Source organism: Aethina tumida, chromosome 2 (assembly GCF_024364675.1).
Source record: "Aethina tumida isolate Nest 87 chromosome 2, icAetTumi1.1, whole genome shotgun sequence".
Classification (NCBI taxonomy): domain Eukaryota; kingdom Metazoa; phylum Arthropoda; class Insecta; order Coleoptera; family Nitidulidae; genus Aethina; species Aethina tumida.
Window position 1 is genome coordinate 772574 of NC_065436.1, and position 15384 is coordinate 787957.

General features: G+C 32.8%; 3 protein-coding genes across 3 annotated transcripts; all 3 read right to left on the minus strand.

The window, feature by feature from the left end:
• Positions 1-6603: 6603 nt before the first annotated feature.
• LOC109596437 (trypsin-1-like) lies at positions 6604-7589 on the minus strand. Its single transcript, XM_020011978.2, has 3 exons — positions 7437-7589; positions 7214-7388; positions 6604-7161 (listed from the first exon to the last, which is right to left on the minus strand). Exons 1-3 carry the CDS (start codon positions 7468-7470, stop codon positions 6621-6623), a joined length of 750 nt encoding a protein of 249 aa, XP_019867537.2. The 5' UTR covers positions 7471-7589; the 3' UTR covers positions 6604-6620.
• Positions 7590-9533: 1944 nt separating this feature from the next.
• On the minus strand, positions 9534-10559 carry LOC109596436 (trypsin-2-like). The gene is made up of 3 exons (XM_020011977.2): positions 10453-10559; positions 10222-10402; positions 9534-10168 (listed from the first exon to the last, which is right to left on the minus strand). The coding sequence occupies exons 1-3, from the start codon at positions 10493-10495 to the stop codon at positions 9601-9603; spliced, it is 792 nt and encodes a 263-aa protein (XP_019867536.2). The 5' UTR covers positions 10496-10559; the 3' UTR covers positions 9534-9600.
• Positions 10560-10712: 153 nt separating this feature from the next.
• On the minus strand, positions 10713-11645 carry LOC109596443 (trypsin-7-like). Its single transcript, XM_020011987.2, has 3 exons — positions 11575-11645; positions 11342-11522; positions 10713-11294 (listed from the first exon to the last, which is right to left on the minus strand). The coding sequence occupies exons 1-3, from the start codon at positions 11618-11620 to the stop codon at positions 10751-10753; spliced, it is 771 nt and encodes a 256-aa protein (XP_019867546.2). The 5' UTR covers positions 11621-11645; the 3' UTR covers positions 10713-10750.
• Positions 11646-15384: the final 3739 nt, after the last annotated feature.

Consider the following 15384-nt stretch of genomic DNA (forward strand, 5'->3'; position numbering starts at 1 on the left):
GGCGGCCCCGAAATGCAGGACACGTAACAACAAACATGCTCGTTGCCTGATTGAAGATGTAGCTCACGATAGAAGCTTATTTCACACACTCCAACACATGCATACATGTATGCACGACGGCGGCTGCCCACCCCCACACACCTCGTGTGTGCACTTATTATGCCGCCGCCGACGCCGCGTTAGTCGAAATAATCATTCGGGGGGTAACAATGTTTGATGCTATACTGAATAATTCCTTTGTAATTGATGCTCCAGTTTCGGTGCTGAATAATAAGTGGCCATTATCGAACGACGCACTGTTTGTTTGTTCAATTACATTTGGGAACAATTAATTAATTTATCTTATTGCATAACTTAAAATGAGAAAATCAGGAAAATTACATAATGCCAAGAGACAATGTATTGGGGAAGGAAGAAGCAAATAGGAAGGGAAGAAACGAAACTAAGAAAAGAAAGAAGTGGATGAGGAAGAAATAAAGAAAAAAAAGAAAGAAACAAAGAGAAAATTAAAGAAGAATGAAGAGAGGGAAGAAGTGTTGTTAACTCACAAATCAGAATAAAAGAAAAAAGGAAAAGAAAGGGGAGAAGAGAAAAGTTAAAAACGAAGAGAAGAAGGTAGAACATAGGAGAAGTAACCATGAATTGTCCTGGACATAAATATGGCAACTTTAATTATGAAAGGAAGTTTTAATAATTAAATCTTTAATCATTTAATTTAATATTAACACTTCGTAAAGTCTTATTTTTGTTTGGCAGTTAAACAAACATATATTGTAACATACAGAGTGTATTTTTTAATCTAAAAGTTACTTACTTTACATTACAAGTAATTGTGCTGGACATAAATATGGCAACATTAATTAAGAAAAGAAGTTTTAATGATTAAATCTGTGTCATTTAATTTAATATTAACACTTCTTAAAGTCTTATTTTTGTTTGGCAGTTAAACAAACATATATTGTAACATACAGAGTGTATTTTCTATCCTGAAAGTTACTTACTTTACATTATAAGTAATTGGCTGGAAATAAATAAGGCATCTTTAATTAAGAAAGAAAGTTTTAATGATTAAATAAATCTGTTATTTAATTGAGCTTTATATAAGGTCAATTTTGTTTTATAATTTTGACCCACCATCACGTTTTAAATTTAAAACTCATACAGTTTAAGACCGTTCTCTTTGAATTTCTTATTGAATCACTGTGCGCCGAAGCACTGTCGGTGTAATTCACAAAATTGTTTGATTTTTTCCCATTACATCCATAATTATTCATGGTTATTCGCATGGATGTACTAACGACGAGAAAACCGCGTCTAATATTACAGATTTAATGGTGTTGTAACATTTTATATTATCCCATATGGGCAATTCACTGTGGGAATATTATCATCACTAAAATAAAATGTGGTTGTTACTTTATTAAATGAGCACAAATTACATACGTAAGTATCTTCGTAATACGTCAGAAAAAAATAAAAAATTAAGTAACAGAGGACAAAACCCGAAAACTGTCCCATTTCAGTCGGTTTTAAAGTTGTTCAAATAAGTAAATCCGGCTTTTGCTTGGCAGCCGCTTTTTTCCATGGACGGGGTGGACGTGAGAACAGTCGAGGATTCATTAGTGCATAATTTTATACGGAGAAAAATATTTCTCCAACTGAAAATGCCAGTTTCACACGTTCGTAGAATATAAATGAAGTTTCACTTTGAATTAACATCCACATTGGGACTTTAGATAAAGCGGACATTTAATTATTGTGTCACAATTTACGTCGGACACAAAAAGGAAATTGGTTTATGCGAAAGGATCAATTTTGTGGGCCAAAAATGCGGCTAACGAGTAATTTAAAACCCACCGACCTAGATAAACCACAAAGGCGTAAATACGTGTGTTTGCTGGGTTTATGTTAATTAACACTTTGTACTGCCTTGTTTATGGCCGCAACTTCATTATAAATTTTAGTAGTTTTTTGTTAATTACTACTGCTAGGCGGTGATTAACCCAGTGCCCTTTGGCTGGCGTTTTGATGGACCATCAATTGAATTTATAAAGTATGATTTATTTTGAAAAATGTCTCGTGCACCTGAACGTGTTCGCATTGTGTTTGGCTCCGTTCCGTGTCGGCAATGGGAATGTTTTGTTGTGTCGACGATTTCTCAAAATCACTAGAGCATTGTCGGCGCACAATTCCGCGCTAAAATTACGAACCGCTCTTGCAGAGAACATAGGAAAAGGAAATGCGGTTTAGCGACTATATTCAGGAGTTACTTGATTATACAGTCTTACGTGAGTCGACGGAACTTTTCCCTCGGATAATTTACGGTCGCATTCGGCCCCGGACCGGCGGTGTAGGCCGCCGCAACCCGTCGACCGATTAAGGGGCTGTTTTTACAAAATACATAGTATTTAATTATTCACAACCTTAAAATTAACTTAACAATTTACACATTTTTGTTGGTTTTGTATAAAAAATCTGACACTTTTATGTATATGTATATAAACAACTGAAAATACTGAAAATACTGAAAATACTGAACATACTGAAAATACTGAACATACTGAAAGTACTGAAAATACTGAAAAATTGAAAAACTGAAAAAATTAAAAACTGAAACACTGAAAACCTGGAAAACTGGAAATACTGAAACCACTGAAAAACTGAAAAACTGAAAAATGAAAAGCTTAATTTAAAGGTATTTTTGACTGTTACGTCGTATTTAATTATTCACCACCTTAAAATTAACTTAATAATTTACATTTTTGTTGGTTTTGTATAAAAAATCTGACACTCATACGTATATATGTAAATAACTGAAAAACTGAAAATACTGAAAATACTTAAAGTACTGAAAATGCTGAAAAATTGAAAAACTAAAAAACTGAAAAATGAAAAACTGAATTTAAAGGTATTTTGACCGTTACATCGTATTTAATTATTAACAATCTTAAAATTAACTTAATAATTTACATTTTTGTTGGTTTTGTATAAAAAATATATATACAACTGAAAAATTGAAAATATTGAAAATACTCAAAATACTGAAAAATTGAAAAACTGAAAATACTGAAACTACTGAAAAATTGAAAAACTAAAAAACTGAATTTAAAGGTATTTTTGACTGTTAACTAAAATATTTTTATTTTATAAAAAAATACTTTATTACTGACGAAATTTCTGTATATAAAATATACTTTATGAAAAATTAATTAAACCAAGTTAAAAAGTTCTTTTATACGAGTGTATGTCTGGCGTTTTAATTACGCCCATTATATTAATTACAGTCATATTAAAAGATCCTATGTAATTACAGGACGTTAATTAATGGTCTAAATAATGTGCAATGTTTGTGACTTTTTGGCTTGTTTTTATGAAAAATAAACATTGTGTTGTGCGTTCATAGACAACGTTAAAATAGAACACCCAGACAAGGCATTCAAAAATTAGATTAGATAGATAATCCAGATAACCAATATGAATGCCAACAGATCCGATTGATATAATTGCAACGTTTCGGCATAATTAATATGCTGAGACCTTCAATTAGCCCCATTGACAAGATTACAATTGCAACTACAAATTATTCCAATCAAAATTACACAAACGCCCCCAACTAAAATTATCGTCGCCGTTAAATTCGATTGTCTAATTTAAAGCAAACAAGACGTGAAGAACTCCAGAAAACGCCTGCAGAACATAAATTACAACAGATTAATTATTCCTGGTAACATTTTCCCACAAGCATACGTAGCAAAAGGAAAAAAATGCGCAGATACTCGGTGGGTATTTTTTTTAACTGCGACCAGAACAAACAGCACCTGGTATATGTTATATTTTCAGTATTCCGCTGATTAATCAACATACGCTAATTGTTGTAATAAATTACGGTCGATCGTTTATCATCGCGCACCCCAAACAATGAAAATTAATTGTCGTGCAGCCATAATTCCACCCAAGGGCTTCCGTTTGCTTTCTTTTTCGTCGGTTGCCCGCTAATTATTAAGCCTCCTAAGCGGCCGTGCAAGATTTACATGCTGCGCATTACAAAAAGTGATCACGTACGTTTTGCCAAGATAAATAAATCCAGACACTCGAAACTGAAACAGACGGGATTGAATTAAGGTGTGGGCCCGGTGGATTTTTAATTAAATCCGTGCGAGTACAAGAGTTAAAACCTCATTTAAGTTTCTCTAGGATGAAAAAAAAAAACATTATCAGCCGCCATTAAGAGAGTCGTGGAAAAAATGGGGAAATAATTTCCCAGCTGGCGGGATAGAAATCTTTCGGGGCAAATGGCTTTCTAAAAAGAACTGATTACACGGGGTCCCAGTTTGGATAAAAAATATAAATCAAACATGGTTTTCTGTTGCTTTTTAGGGGTGATATCTTTTCACACCGGACAAACGGAAATCGAATGATAATGGTGCTTTTCAAATTATCAATAATTGCCTCAATAGTTTTACTGCTTGTTTATTATTAATTTTAAATAAATAATGTTGATGTCCATTGAGAAACTGAAAAAATTAAAAAACTGTAAACTGAAAACTGAAATCTAAAAGCTGAAAACTGAAAATTGAAAAATGAAAAACTGAAAACTGAAAACTGAAAAACTGAAAAACTGAAAACTGAAAACTGAAAACTGAAAAACTGAAAACTGAAAAACTGAAAAACTGAAAACTGAAAAACTGAAAACAGTAAATGAATAAATAAATAAAAAACTGAAAGCAAATTCTTGAATCTGAATTGTAATAAACTGTGTCATTTCAGGTTGGTACTGCGGTTGATTGGACGGGCTCCTTAAGACGGCAAATGTGCCCATAAATTGAGCTTTTTTGGCTGTAAATTTTCTAGAATAATTTACGACTAATTATTTCAAAAAAATGTAGGCCTGTGACTTGACTACCCGCGTGCACACCGACTCCACCAACAATTCTCACCATTTATCACTTAAATGTCAACCGATAAATTAGCACACTTTACACGATGTAACGCTTGTATGAAATTATTTAATCGCGTAATAAGACGTGCGTTTTGAAAAATTGCACTTACATATAAGGCGCCACGTTATCATTCCGGGAACACGCATCGTTATGGACTTACGGCAAAAACTTATTGCTACCCACATTAGAGCCGCGAAGAAGTGGTGCAATTTTTTTGCACCATTTCGATTAAAATTATTCCCACATCATTAGAAAGGGAATGTGAAATGGTTAAGGAAACATTTACTAGCCGGGATTTAATTTCTAGAATTTCAGTTTCAGGATTTAATGAAGCACTAATGTTTATTTTATAAAATACACGAAATAAACAAATACACTTATTCATTATTTAATTCAGCATTCAGTGATAAAACAGTAGTATTCAAAATACGGTTTAGTTTATGTTCGTCGAACCGACATAGATTACATATTGTAATACGTACACAATGAATTTTAAAATATTTATATGCGGCTTTGTTATTTCATGTGTGAACGAGAAATATGTGCATTCACGCCTAAATACACATAAGTATTAATTAATATACACATAATGCAGTACATGTGGGTATTTATTATTTACCTTTCAGTTAATCGTCGTATTTAACAAATATTTCAATTCAGGAATGAATAAGAAAATACTTCTTTGTATAATCAGCTCTAGTTTCCTGTTAAATCTTTTCCTTAGGTCCATATTACCTTCTGTCTCCTAAATAGTGTTGATGTTGAAACTTTGAATACTGAAAAACTGAAAACTGATAAATGTAGCTTCTCAAAAACTACATTTAAAAGACCAATTCTAATTATCATATTGTTTTCTGGATCTAAAAATTACCCAGAAACAGATGAAAGTAGATATTAATGTGTATTATAACTAAGCTTTTTCTCTTCTTAAGTTTCATTTTAAAAATACATAATAAATAATACATATCAATGCAAAATATGTTTTCCTAAAGTTTATAATTACCTAATTTTTTATTAATAATATGTGCACCCACCAGTTCCCTGAAAAGTCCGTGTTTCAACCCTCCCCACCCCATTGTTTCAAAACTCATAAAAACGCAAATGAACGTTTTCAGCACATTTCACCATTGTAATTTTTTTTTTCACAAAGAAATCGAAATAAAAGGAGCCATACAATTTTTTAATTTAACAAATGCGTGTTTCGGCCCGCGGATCATTAAACTTCAATAAAATTCCAATTTAATTATTTTTCACTTGAACGTTCGGCGTCCAATAAATTCGAAAATTATCCGTCCCTCCAAACAAAAAAAAAAAAAGGAAAAGACATGAAAGTGTAGGCGACGATTGTGCCGATTTTAATAATACCCGGTAATTTCCTGCAATTACAACGACAAAATCTGTTTATTAACAACCGAATGGGCAGGTGCGGCCCCGCGCCGGATCCGGACTTTGATTCATCTCGGCGCAAAGGAGAAGATATTATTCGCCGTCATTCTTTGTTCCCGTGCCCTTATTGTTTCACTCACGGCTTCGCCGTCGCAACAAAAGTCACAATGGTTTCTTTTCCGATTTAACTCGCAGCTACTTCCACGTCCGTTTATTAAAGATCAAAGGATGCTGTGAGATACCACGTATGTGTGTGTGCTTAATAAAACTCCAACGGTTACTCATCAACTTTCTTTAAATGCCACTAATTTCAGTAATAAAAGATCTGAGGTAGGGTATGCTGGTGTAAACTCCGGGGTAGCCTTCAACGGCACAGCCGTGCCCCCAGGACACCACGCCCATTAATGTTCCATCTACGACGAAAGGGCCGCCGGAATCGCCTTGGCACGCATCCTTGTTTTCTTTGGATAAGGCGCAAAACATCCTAGTTGTGATACCAGCTTCGCCGAAAACTTGGCGGCAAGCTGCAATATCTATAATTGGTACCTCCACAACCATGAGCGTGTCCGAACGAGACCCCGTTTCAGATATTTTACCCCAACCAGTTACAGCACCATAGGAACCAACCTTTAATGCTGCGTGTGGTAATGGTAGAGTAACTGGTGAGGCATTTTGGGCTTCAATGTTTCCTTCCAGTTCCAAAACTGATATGTCATAATCCTGCGTTTTGCTGTCGTACAAGGGGTGTTCATTGGCCTTTAATACTTTAATATCTTGACCCCCATCCTCCAAATGTGACGTGCCAACCCTTATTGTTAGCCTTTGAGGATTGATGCTAAAATTTGACTGATGATATAAGTAACTCTGGGGAATGTGGTGCAACTTACTCTTTAGTACAATGAGCTGCTGTTACCACCCACTTAGAGCCAATGATGACTGCTCCACAACGATGATACCCATTAAATTCTAGGGAGGCTTGGTAAGGGTAATTTTTGATGTCAGCATCAATTCCATTGACGATTCTACTTTTCAGTGTCATGTCTACATCTCCCTTTGCCACCTCTATAAAAAAACAACTTTTATTTAAAGAATTAGATGAATTTTACTTACTTAAGACAAGATATATTAGTAACAGCCAATACATATTATTGTAATATGTGTAAAACTAACTAACTAACTAACAAATTTAAAAATTATCAATTCCAATTTAATTTTCTAGTGTATTGTACTTTATGACAGCAATAAACTTATTTTTTAAATTAGAATTGATTATTTTAATTTTTTATTAACCATTTGAGTGACCTAAAAATTTAATTAATTGAAAAATCTAATGTTGTCCTAATAAATCTCTTACCAGTAATAATTATTAGATTTGGAAATCTTCACAAATTTATTTTATGGAGTTTCTTAAAGTAAAACTAATCAGTTTTGCATTACGTGACTGCAATTACAATAAATCAATATTGTTTATAGATTAAAACTGACCTTTTTATTTTTAAACAATCGTTAAACTTAATGGTTTATGATTTTCCATTGCCAACACAATAGAAGGAAATTATTATAAATATTTAATTTATTGGATAAAAATCATAATTCACAAAACTTATTTATAAAGTTTATACCAAATTGTAGTATATGAATATCAGAGTTTATAAGACGAAACCAACAGATATATTTATCTCCCTCCCTGACATCTCTCAACGAACTTGACACGCCATCCAAACGAGGGACAATATATTAATTAATAAGAAAGATTAATCTCTTAACCGAGATTACAGATGTAACGAAGCAGAGCGTCTATTAAAACTCAATTACAGAAAGGGTCTTAGCCCGGTTAAAAATACCCAAAACTTTTTGATTGATACTCCTAACCGTGCGCCCCGGGGCTCTGTGAAAGACGCAAAACTTTCGGTCGGCACGCCACTTAATAATCGACACTGTGAGGCAGCCGAGTGGAGAAACAAAGTAATAACGTGTTACGGCATTAACTGCATGTATATTAGTAAATATCTTTGGGGCGCGCGGCGAATTCCGGCGATTAATGGCCCAATATCGAGGGCCCGGGGTTGCGAGTGTGTGTGGCGATGTATTAATGTTATTATTTTAACTAACGTTCTCTTTTAAAGTCGGGCCTTGGGTCGTTTTTATAGTCACGATGACAGAGTGTTGTTTAGGCATTTATTGTCTTCAGGAACACGTTCCACTGAATATTAATGATGGCTCAATTAATTTCGTTCCTTGATGGGTGTTTTTCTGTTTGTACATGGTAATTTGGTAATTGAAACGTATGCTCCAACTGTCAGTTCTCGAAATACTCATTATTCTTACGTTTCATATAAAATGGGCTGAATAATTTGTGTTTTAACACACAGGTGTAATTTATGGTTTATTTTTAATCTGTGATTTACAAACAACGACAAATTGGACAAGAAAGCTAAGATTAATTGAATGGAAAAATAAATTAATTAATTGACTTTTTAATAAATGAAAAAAGGGTACATAAATAAATAAAATACTGACTTTACACTGTATTAAATAAAATTCCACAAATAAATGTATCAGCAATTTTATATTTAAATATTTTACCATTCTAGAATTATAATAATATAACAAATTTAATAATTTTATGATCCAATAATTCAATATTTCAACAATTTTAAACTTACTGAAATTTTAATAACATGCATTGTGAAAGCTTATGCATTTTTATTCGCATGTCACATACCCATCAATATTCTGAATGGGAGAGTGGAACGAAATTTTGTTTTATTTATAATATTTATTACCATTTCGATAAAACTATATAAAAACAAATACACTAAATCATTTACAATTTATTCTCTATTGTTGGAGTAAGTTGATATTCTGTGTCAGTTAAATTAATATCCTGCTAAAAAAATAAAATGTAAACTTTAATCAAAATTCAAATAAGCCTCTTCTAATCATAATAAACCTTCGTTAATATTTCTTTAACAATGCGTTTAACCAAATCACTGTATAAACAATATTTGCTTCCTTGGAATTAATGTACACCATTCTTTCGGAGCCATACCATCAGTACCTAGCAGATAATTACATAATTTAAATGAGTCTTCCTTAATTTGTTCTGTCCCAAGTAGTTACAATCCTAATGGAATTTATTGATAGAAATCTAGTACTTGTAGTAAATCTCTGTCTGAACTCTGATAAAACAAAATAAAAAACAAATTACAGCAACTACTTTAATATAATAACAATAACAACCCAACAATGTACCTAAATGTCTAAATTAATATTATTCATGTTTTGGTTCTATCTGAATTCCAGAAATTTTAGCAAAGTCAGAGATAAAAGCAGCTACATTGGTAAATACACCAGGATAATTTGGTCTTGCACATCCATATCCCCAGGAAACAAGACCAATTAACACTTTGTTAACAACCAAAGGACTACCAGAGTCTCCGTGGCATACTCCTTTACCTCCTTCTATTATTCCAGCACATACCATTCTTTCTGTGAACGGAGGACAGCCATAAGCCCTACAACATACTTGTGGAGACAGAATTGGAAAAGGATATAAAACTTGAAGTTGAGAGGATAGGGATCCTCCTTCAATTGTTCTACCCCAGCCAGTTACAACTCCATTGGAACCTGGAAAAATTGGGGTATTTGGGTTGGGCAAAGTTACGGGTCTAGCACAAGGAACCTTAATTTCACCATCAAGTTCTGTAAGGCCTATATCGTAATCCAACCCCGAAACATTGTACATAAGATGTATATACGTTTTTCTTATATTAATTAATTGGCCACCAAAAGCCCAATACGAACTACCAACCCTGACTTTTAAATCTCTGACGTCAAATCTAAAATATGTTTTTCAGTTAGTAAAGAATTTAAATATATTGTTACCACTAACCTCACGAGACAACGGGCAGTAGTAATAACCCATTTAGGTCCTATTATAACTCCTCCACAAATATGTCTTCCCAAGTATTGAACAGAAGCTTGATATGGATAATCACAAATACTGGCATTTCTACCACCAACAATTCTATGATCAAGTAATTCAATAGCTCCTGGCTCCTCCTCGGTGGCCACTGACATAAAATATTCAATCATTCAAATTGATAAGTTGAAAAGTACTTACCAAAACCAAGAGTTACAACAAGAATCAGCAGTAATAAATTCATCTCGAAACTATACCCAAGTATATGCTGGTAAGATACTTATATAGTAACTAATTATCATTTAATTAAAACTTTAAAACTACTATGATTAATTTTTAATTTAAAAATTGTGATTAAAATTCTGCAATTAACAACTTTAATCAAATGCAGAGACTACGCAGCAAATTGCTGTACAAAACAACAGTAATTGAAATTATGTTAATAGGAAATAAAAAACAAATTGAAGCAACCATTTTAATGTCTCACTTCAAATAAGTATTAAATTCCAGTAATTTCAGTAATGTAGGTCCTAAATGCGGCCACATTGGTGTACACTGAAGGGTACGTTGGTCGTGCACATCCATACCCCCAAGAAACAAGTCCAATTAACATTTTATCAACCATCAAAGGGCCACCTGAGTCTCCTGAGCAAACGTCTTTGCTTCCCTTCAATAAACCAGCACACACCATTCTTTCTGTGAATGTGGACTCGCCATAGGCATCACGACAGGCTTTTGGTGACAGGATTGGAATTTGTAATACTTGAAGGTGGTTGACGACAGGTCCACCTTCAGTTTTTCTACCCCAACCAGTAACGACTCCAGTGGAGCCTTCGACAAGTTGGGTATTAGGGTTGGGCAAACTAACAGGTGAAGCACAAGGTACTTTAATTTCAGAATGAAGCTCTAAAAGCCCTACATCATAATCAAAAGTTGAAGAATTGTACTTTGGATGGGAATATGCATTTTTTACTCTAATTATTTGACCTCCTGCGTCTTTGTTGGAGGTACCAACCTTGACTGATATATACAAGACCTCAAAGCTTAAATTGAGTGTTAGTAAAGAATACAAGATGTATTTGGGACTTACCCTACAATGCAGTTGGCAACGGTCAGAACCCACTTAGGTCCTATTATGACCCCACCACAATAGTGGCCACCCCAATATTGAACGGAGGCTTGATGTGGGTTGTCACAAATATTTGCATCTTCACCTCCAAGGATACGATTGTCAAGTAATTCAATAATTAACGGCTCCTCCTTGGTGCTCACTGACATTCACGTAATTACAAAATACAATTAACAAGGAATTACGATACATACCAAAGCCAAGAGAAGTTACACCTAAAATTACTAGACAAAAATTCATTTTGAAACTATATCAAGTATTTGCTGATAAGTGACGTATATAAATACCAGTTTTTTATCATTTAATTAAAACATTCAAACTTGTTTAGGTACAGTTATTTATTATTGAATAGTTTTCCAATCATAGTTTATCCGTTTATGTGGAACTGCAAGACTTAAGGTAAAAAGCAACGAATTAAAAAACAAGTCCATCAAAGGACTGTCCGTGTAAAAAATCCCCCGCTCCATGTAAAACAGGATCAACGATAGATGTGCGTGTGAACATCATATTTTGCCCGCGTTCGCTTTGATCAACTTAATGGACCACTAAAGAGAAATATGTAAATTGAAATAGAAAACATGAAACAGTTTCTTCTGTAAGCATTGCTCACACGAAAATACGCTCGCCGGGGTTAATTCTATGCATTGACGAGGAAACGATACGGGGATGTTACCCCGTGCTCCTAATTATGCATATGACGTCTGGATAACGTTTATACATTTACATAACGGTTTGTTTTTATTATTTCGTCCCTTAACACCTTCACAACGTGTACGTGTGTCGTGCAAAACAACCCCCAGCTTTTTCCCTAAGTATTAGGTAAAAGGCATGAAGTATGCATAGAGTATAAAGGAAGGACAAAAGCAGTTAGCTGCGTCGGGCGGCCATTCATATTTATTTCGAAGACGAAGACGAGACACGTCGTGAAATATGCACGGGGACACGGGTCCGTTCTGTCGCGGGCGAAAAAGACGTGGTCCCCCCCGAAACGCGGCTGCATCTGGACCAGTCATATTCATACTGGCAGGCACCGTAAAACCGAATTCTTAGCCAAAGGCGGAATGGGTAATGGCGTACGTACGTGTGGGAGTGGATCCGCTCAAAATAAATAAATTAAATGCGGCATGTGCACGTTTCACGTATCCTGCATCCTTGTTAAAATGTAAAGCCCGTCTGGCGGCGTGTTTGTTTTAATTCGAAACGTATATCTGCCGTAATATAATAACAAATACAGGAACAGTTCTTCTATTTGTGTATGGTAATGTAATTGTCTTGATAGGCGAAACCTTATTTAATAAAGGAGTGTTGCGTTATACCCTGGAAGCCTCGCCGAACGTTATGGATTCCGGAATATTCACACACACAATACTCTATAACTAGATTAAGTTCATTATTTAACATTATTTACTTAATACTTACAAATAATCCTCTCGTTTTCAAAGCAGAGACGATTTAATTACAGATTCCTGTATTTAATTTAACAGCAATTTTATTAAACGTCTTTTAATACTAAAATACATTACAACAACTAATTATAACCATAACAATAGAGATGAACTAATTATAGTTTGAAACATTTACAGTACAAAAAGGAACATTAATTATTATGTTTTTTAAACATTATATACTGTGTACCTACAAATATTCATCAATTTTTAATATTAAAAAACAGAAATGACTTCATTGACCATTAAAAAGATGAATTAATTACAGTTTCTTTTATAAATATTGGATAATAATAATTTATTTAATAAATAATTATATACAAATTATAAAAATTTATTCAAATAGAATTCTGAAAGTAACCAGTAGAATGGACGAATTAATTACAGATTCCTGTATTTAATTTAGTATAATTGGACAATTATTGCATTGTTTAGAATAGTTTCATATCAAGTTTAGCTGGAAAACTTCATCGATTAAAAGTTCCTTTGTCTGGAATTAAGCTTTGTTAATTATTTTATAAAAATTATGAAACAAATTTGTTAAGCATCTCTTAATAAAAAGCAACATTAGAGTTGAAGTAATTGTAGTTTTAACAAACTTAGTTTTGTGTTGGTTAACTAAAAATAATCATCCATTGTTGACTTTTTATAAAAGAGACGAATTAATGACAGTTTCCTGTAATTTTGTTATTTAAAAACTGTCATGAATTATCTCTCTCAAATAATATGATTATTAAATTTTTATGGAATATTTAATATGTAAAGTTTTTGATACAATAAACTTCAATTTAGTTTTAAATTTAAATAAACACATGACAACCAGAAATTATAATTGTAAAAATATGCAAAGTCCGCATAAATCAGCGAATAAGCTTTAAAAATGACTGAGTAGTTTTATTAATTTAAACAGTGAATTTAAATTCGCCGTTAAAAGCTCGTAGATCAGACAGTTTTTAAAAAACGTGACTTATTCGCAAGGAGATTTATTTCGGCCAGATTTATCGGTCTTAATTTGTCTTAATGCATTTAGGAGGTGAACTTTGGGTTTTATTTGTTCCCGAACTACTTTACAACTGCATGCACATCTTAACCGTGCCATATACAATTTATCTTCGAATTTAATATAAACTTCTCTCCGTAGTCGCGATGACTTGGCGCTAAAATAAATCCGGAATACGTTCGCGAATAATGGAATTTATGCAGAACAAGAAACGAAACGAATGTATAACAAGATGTATAAATATTAATTACTGATTACGTTAAAAGTTAAGGCGGTACGGAGATATGTGAAAGTTCCACCATCAATTTTTATTTAAGCAGCCAATTTTCGTGATGTCTGATTATTTATTAGTCGTCCTGTCAACTAATTATTCCTCCTACGACTTCATAAATCAACACTGGAATTGTGTTCGAGTCATTAAACTGGTACACGGCAACCAAAACAAACTTTGTGTTAGTCATACTGTGCTTTCCATTTTGATGGCTTCAGTTTATAGTAAATCAAAGTTTTCTCCACGTACTTTTTTTACTAAAATTGGAATTATATTTTTTAATTAAAAATCCAGTCCAACAATGTAAACAATATTTTTATAGATTTAATTAACTCTGTTTTAATTTCATAAAATTTTAGGTTTTTGATAAATTCATTTATAATAAAAGTTTTTTTTACATTGCCTGTTCCACGAGTTATTAGAAAGATTTGTGTATTTTAAATTGAATTAAATTTTTTATATATTATAGATTTTTAGTCTTCTAATAATAAATATCATTGTGACTCCTTAAAAATATAACAATAGAGATGAATTCGTTACAGTTTTCTGTTTTAAATGTCTGTGGGATCGGTAGATGGCGCTTAGAAGGAGTACATAAATTAAACAAGAAAAAAAGTAAGAGTATTATATATTTTTTTATCTTTAAATATAAACTATATAATGTTATTCGTGCAAATATGAATATAAAAAGAAATATACAACTATTTTATGAATAGTTAAAGTGTTTTATGAGTTTTCATTAAAAATGCAACAATAAAGATGCACTCATTGCAGTTTTCTGTTTTTAGAGTTTGTAATATAAAAAGCAACAGGTGTATTACAGTTTCTGTAAGGTAATTTCAACACCTCATAAACAAATATGTTAAATAAAATTTATACTTTGTCCAATAAAATCAGATTAAACAGAGACGAATTAATTGCAGTTTCCTGTTTTAAATACCTGTAAGATTGATAGATGGAGCTGACATAAACAAACAATTACTATTTTACATACACATACATAGAAAAAAGTCTAATTAAAGCAGCATAAACATGTAATTTTCTCATTGATTTATTAATTAACAAATTGTCGGAAAAATATAAAAGTTGTTATCGCTTTAAAGAGGATTTAATTAAAATTTCCCATTTAAATCTGCCCTAAACAAATATCGTATTAAAGTAACGAAATTGATGGAAATTAATCAACCGATAGATGGCAAAGTGAAAATTGACGTTGGCAAAGAGCGAAGGGACAGAGAGAAAGAGAGAGGGACGGATAAAAAGGAGGAGGACCCGGCGAGGGTTTTAT

Excerpts from the sequence above, each read along its gene's own strand:
- LOC109596436 (XM_020011977.2), bottom strand. The coding sequence starts at position 10,495 with ATGAATTTATTACTGCTGATTCTTGTTGTAACTCTTGGTTTTG. Across the intron at positions 10,403-10,452 it reads TGTTGTAACTCTTGGTTTTG|TGGCCACCGAGGAGGAGCCA; the intron begins GTAAGTACTTTT and ends ATTTTATGTCAG. Across the intron at positions 10,169-10,221 it reads ACTGCCCGTTGTCTCGTGAG|ATTTGACGTCAGAGATTTAA; the intron begins GTTAGTGGTAAC and ends AACATATTTTAG.
- LOC109596437 (XM_020011978.2), bottom strand. The coding sequence starts at position 7,470 with ATGTATTGGCTGTTACTAATATATCTTGTCTTAA. Across the intron at positions 7,389-7,436 it reads ACTAATATATCTTGTCTTAA|AGGTGGCAAAGGGAGATGTA; the intron begins GTAAGTAAAATT and ends GTTTTTTTATAG. Across the intron at positions 7,162-7,213 it reads GCAGCTCATTGTACTAAAGA|CATCAATCCTCAAAGGCTAA; the intron begins GTAAGTTGCACC and ends GTCAAATTTTAG.
- LOC109596443 (XM_020011987.2), bottom strand. The coding sequence starts at position 11,620 with ATGAATTTTTGTCTAGTAATTTTAGGTGTAACTTCTCTTGGCTTTG. Across the intron at positions 11,523-11,574 it reads TGTAACTTCTCTTGGCTTTG|TGAGCACCAAGGAGGAGCCG; the intron begins GTATGTATCGTA and ends CGTGAATGTCAG. Across the intron at positions 11,295-11,341 it reads GTTGCCAACTGCATTGTAGG|CTTTGAGGTCTTGTATATAT; the intron begins GTAAGTCCCAAA and ends ACTCAATTTAAG.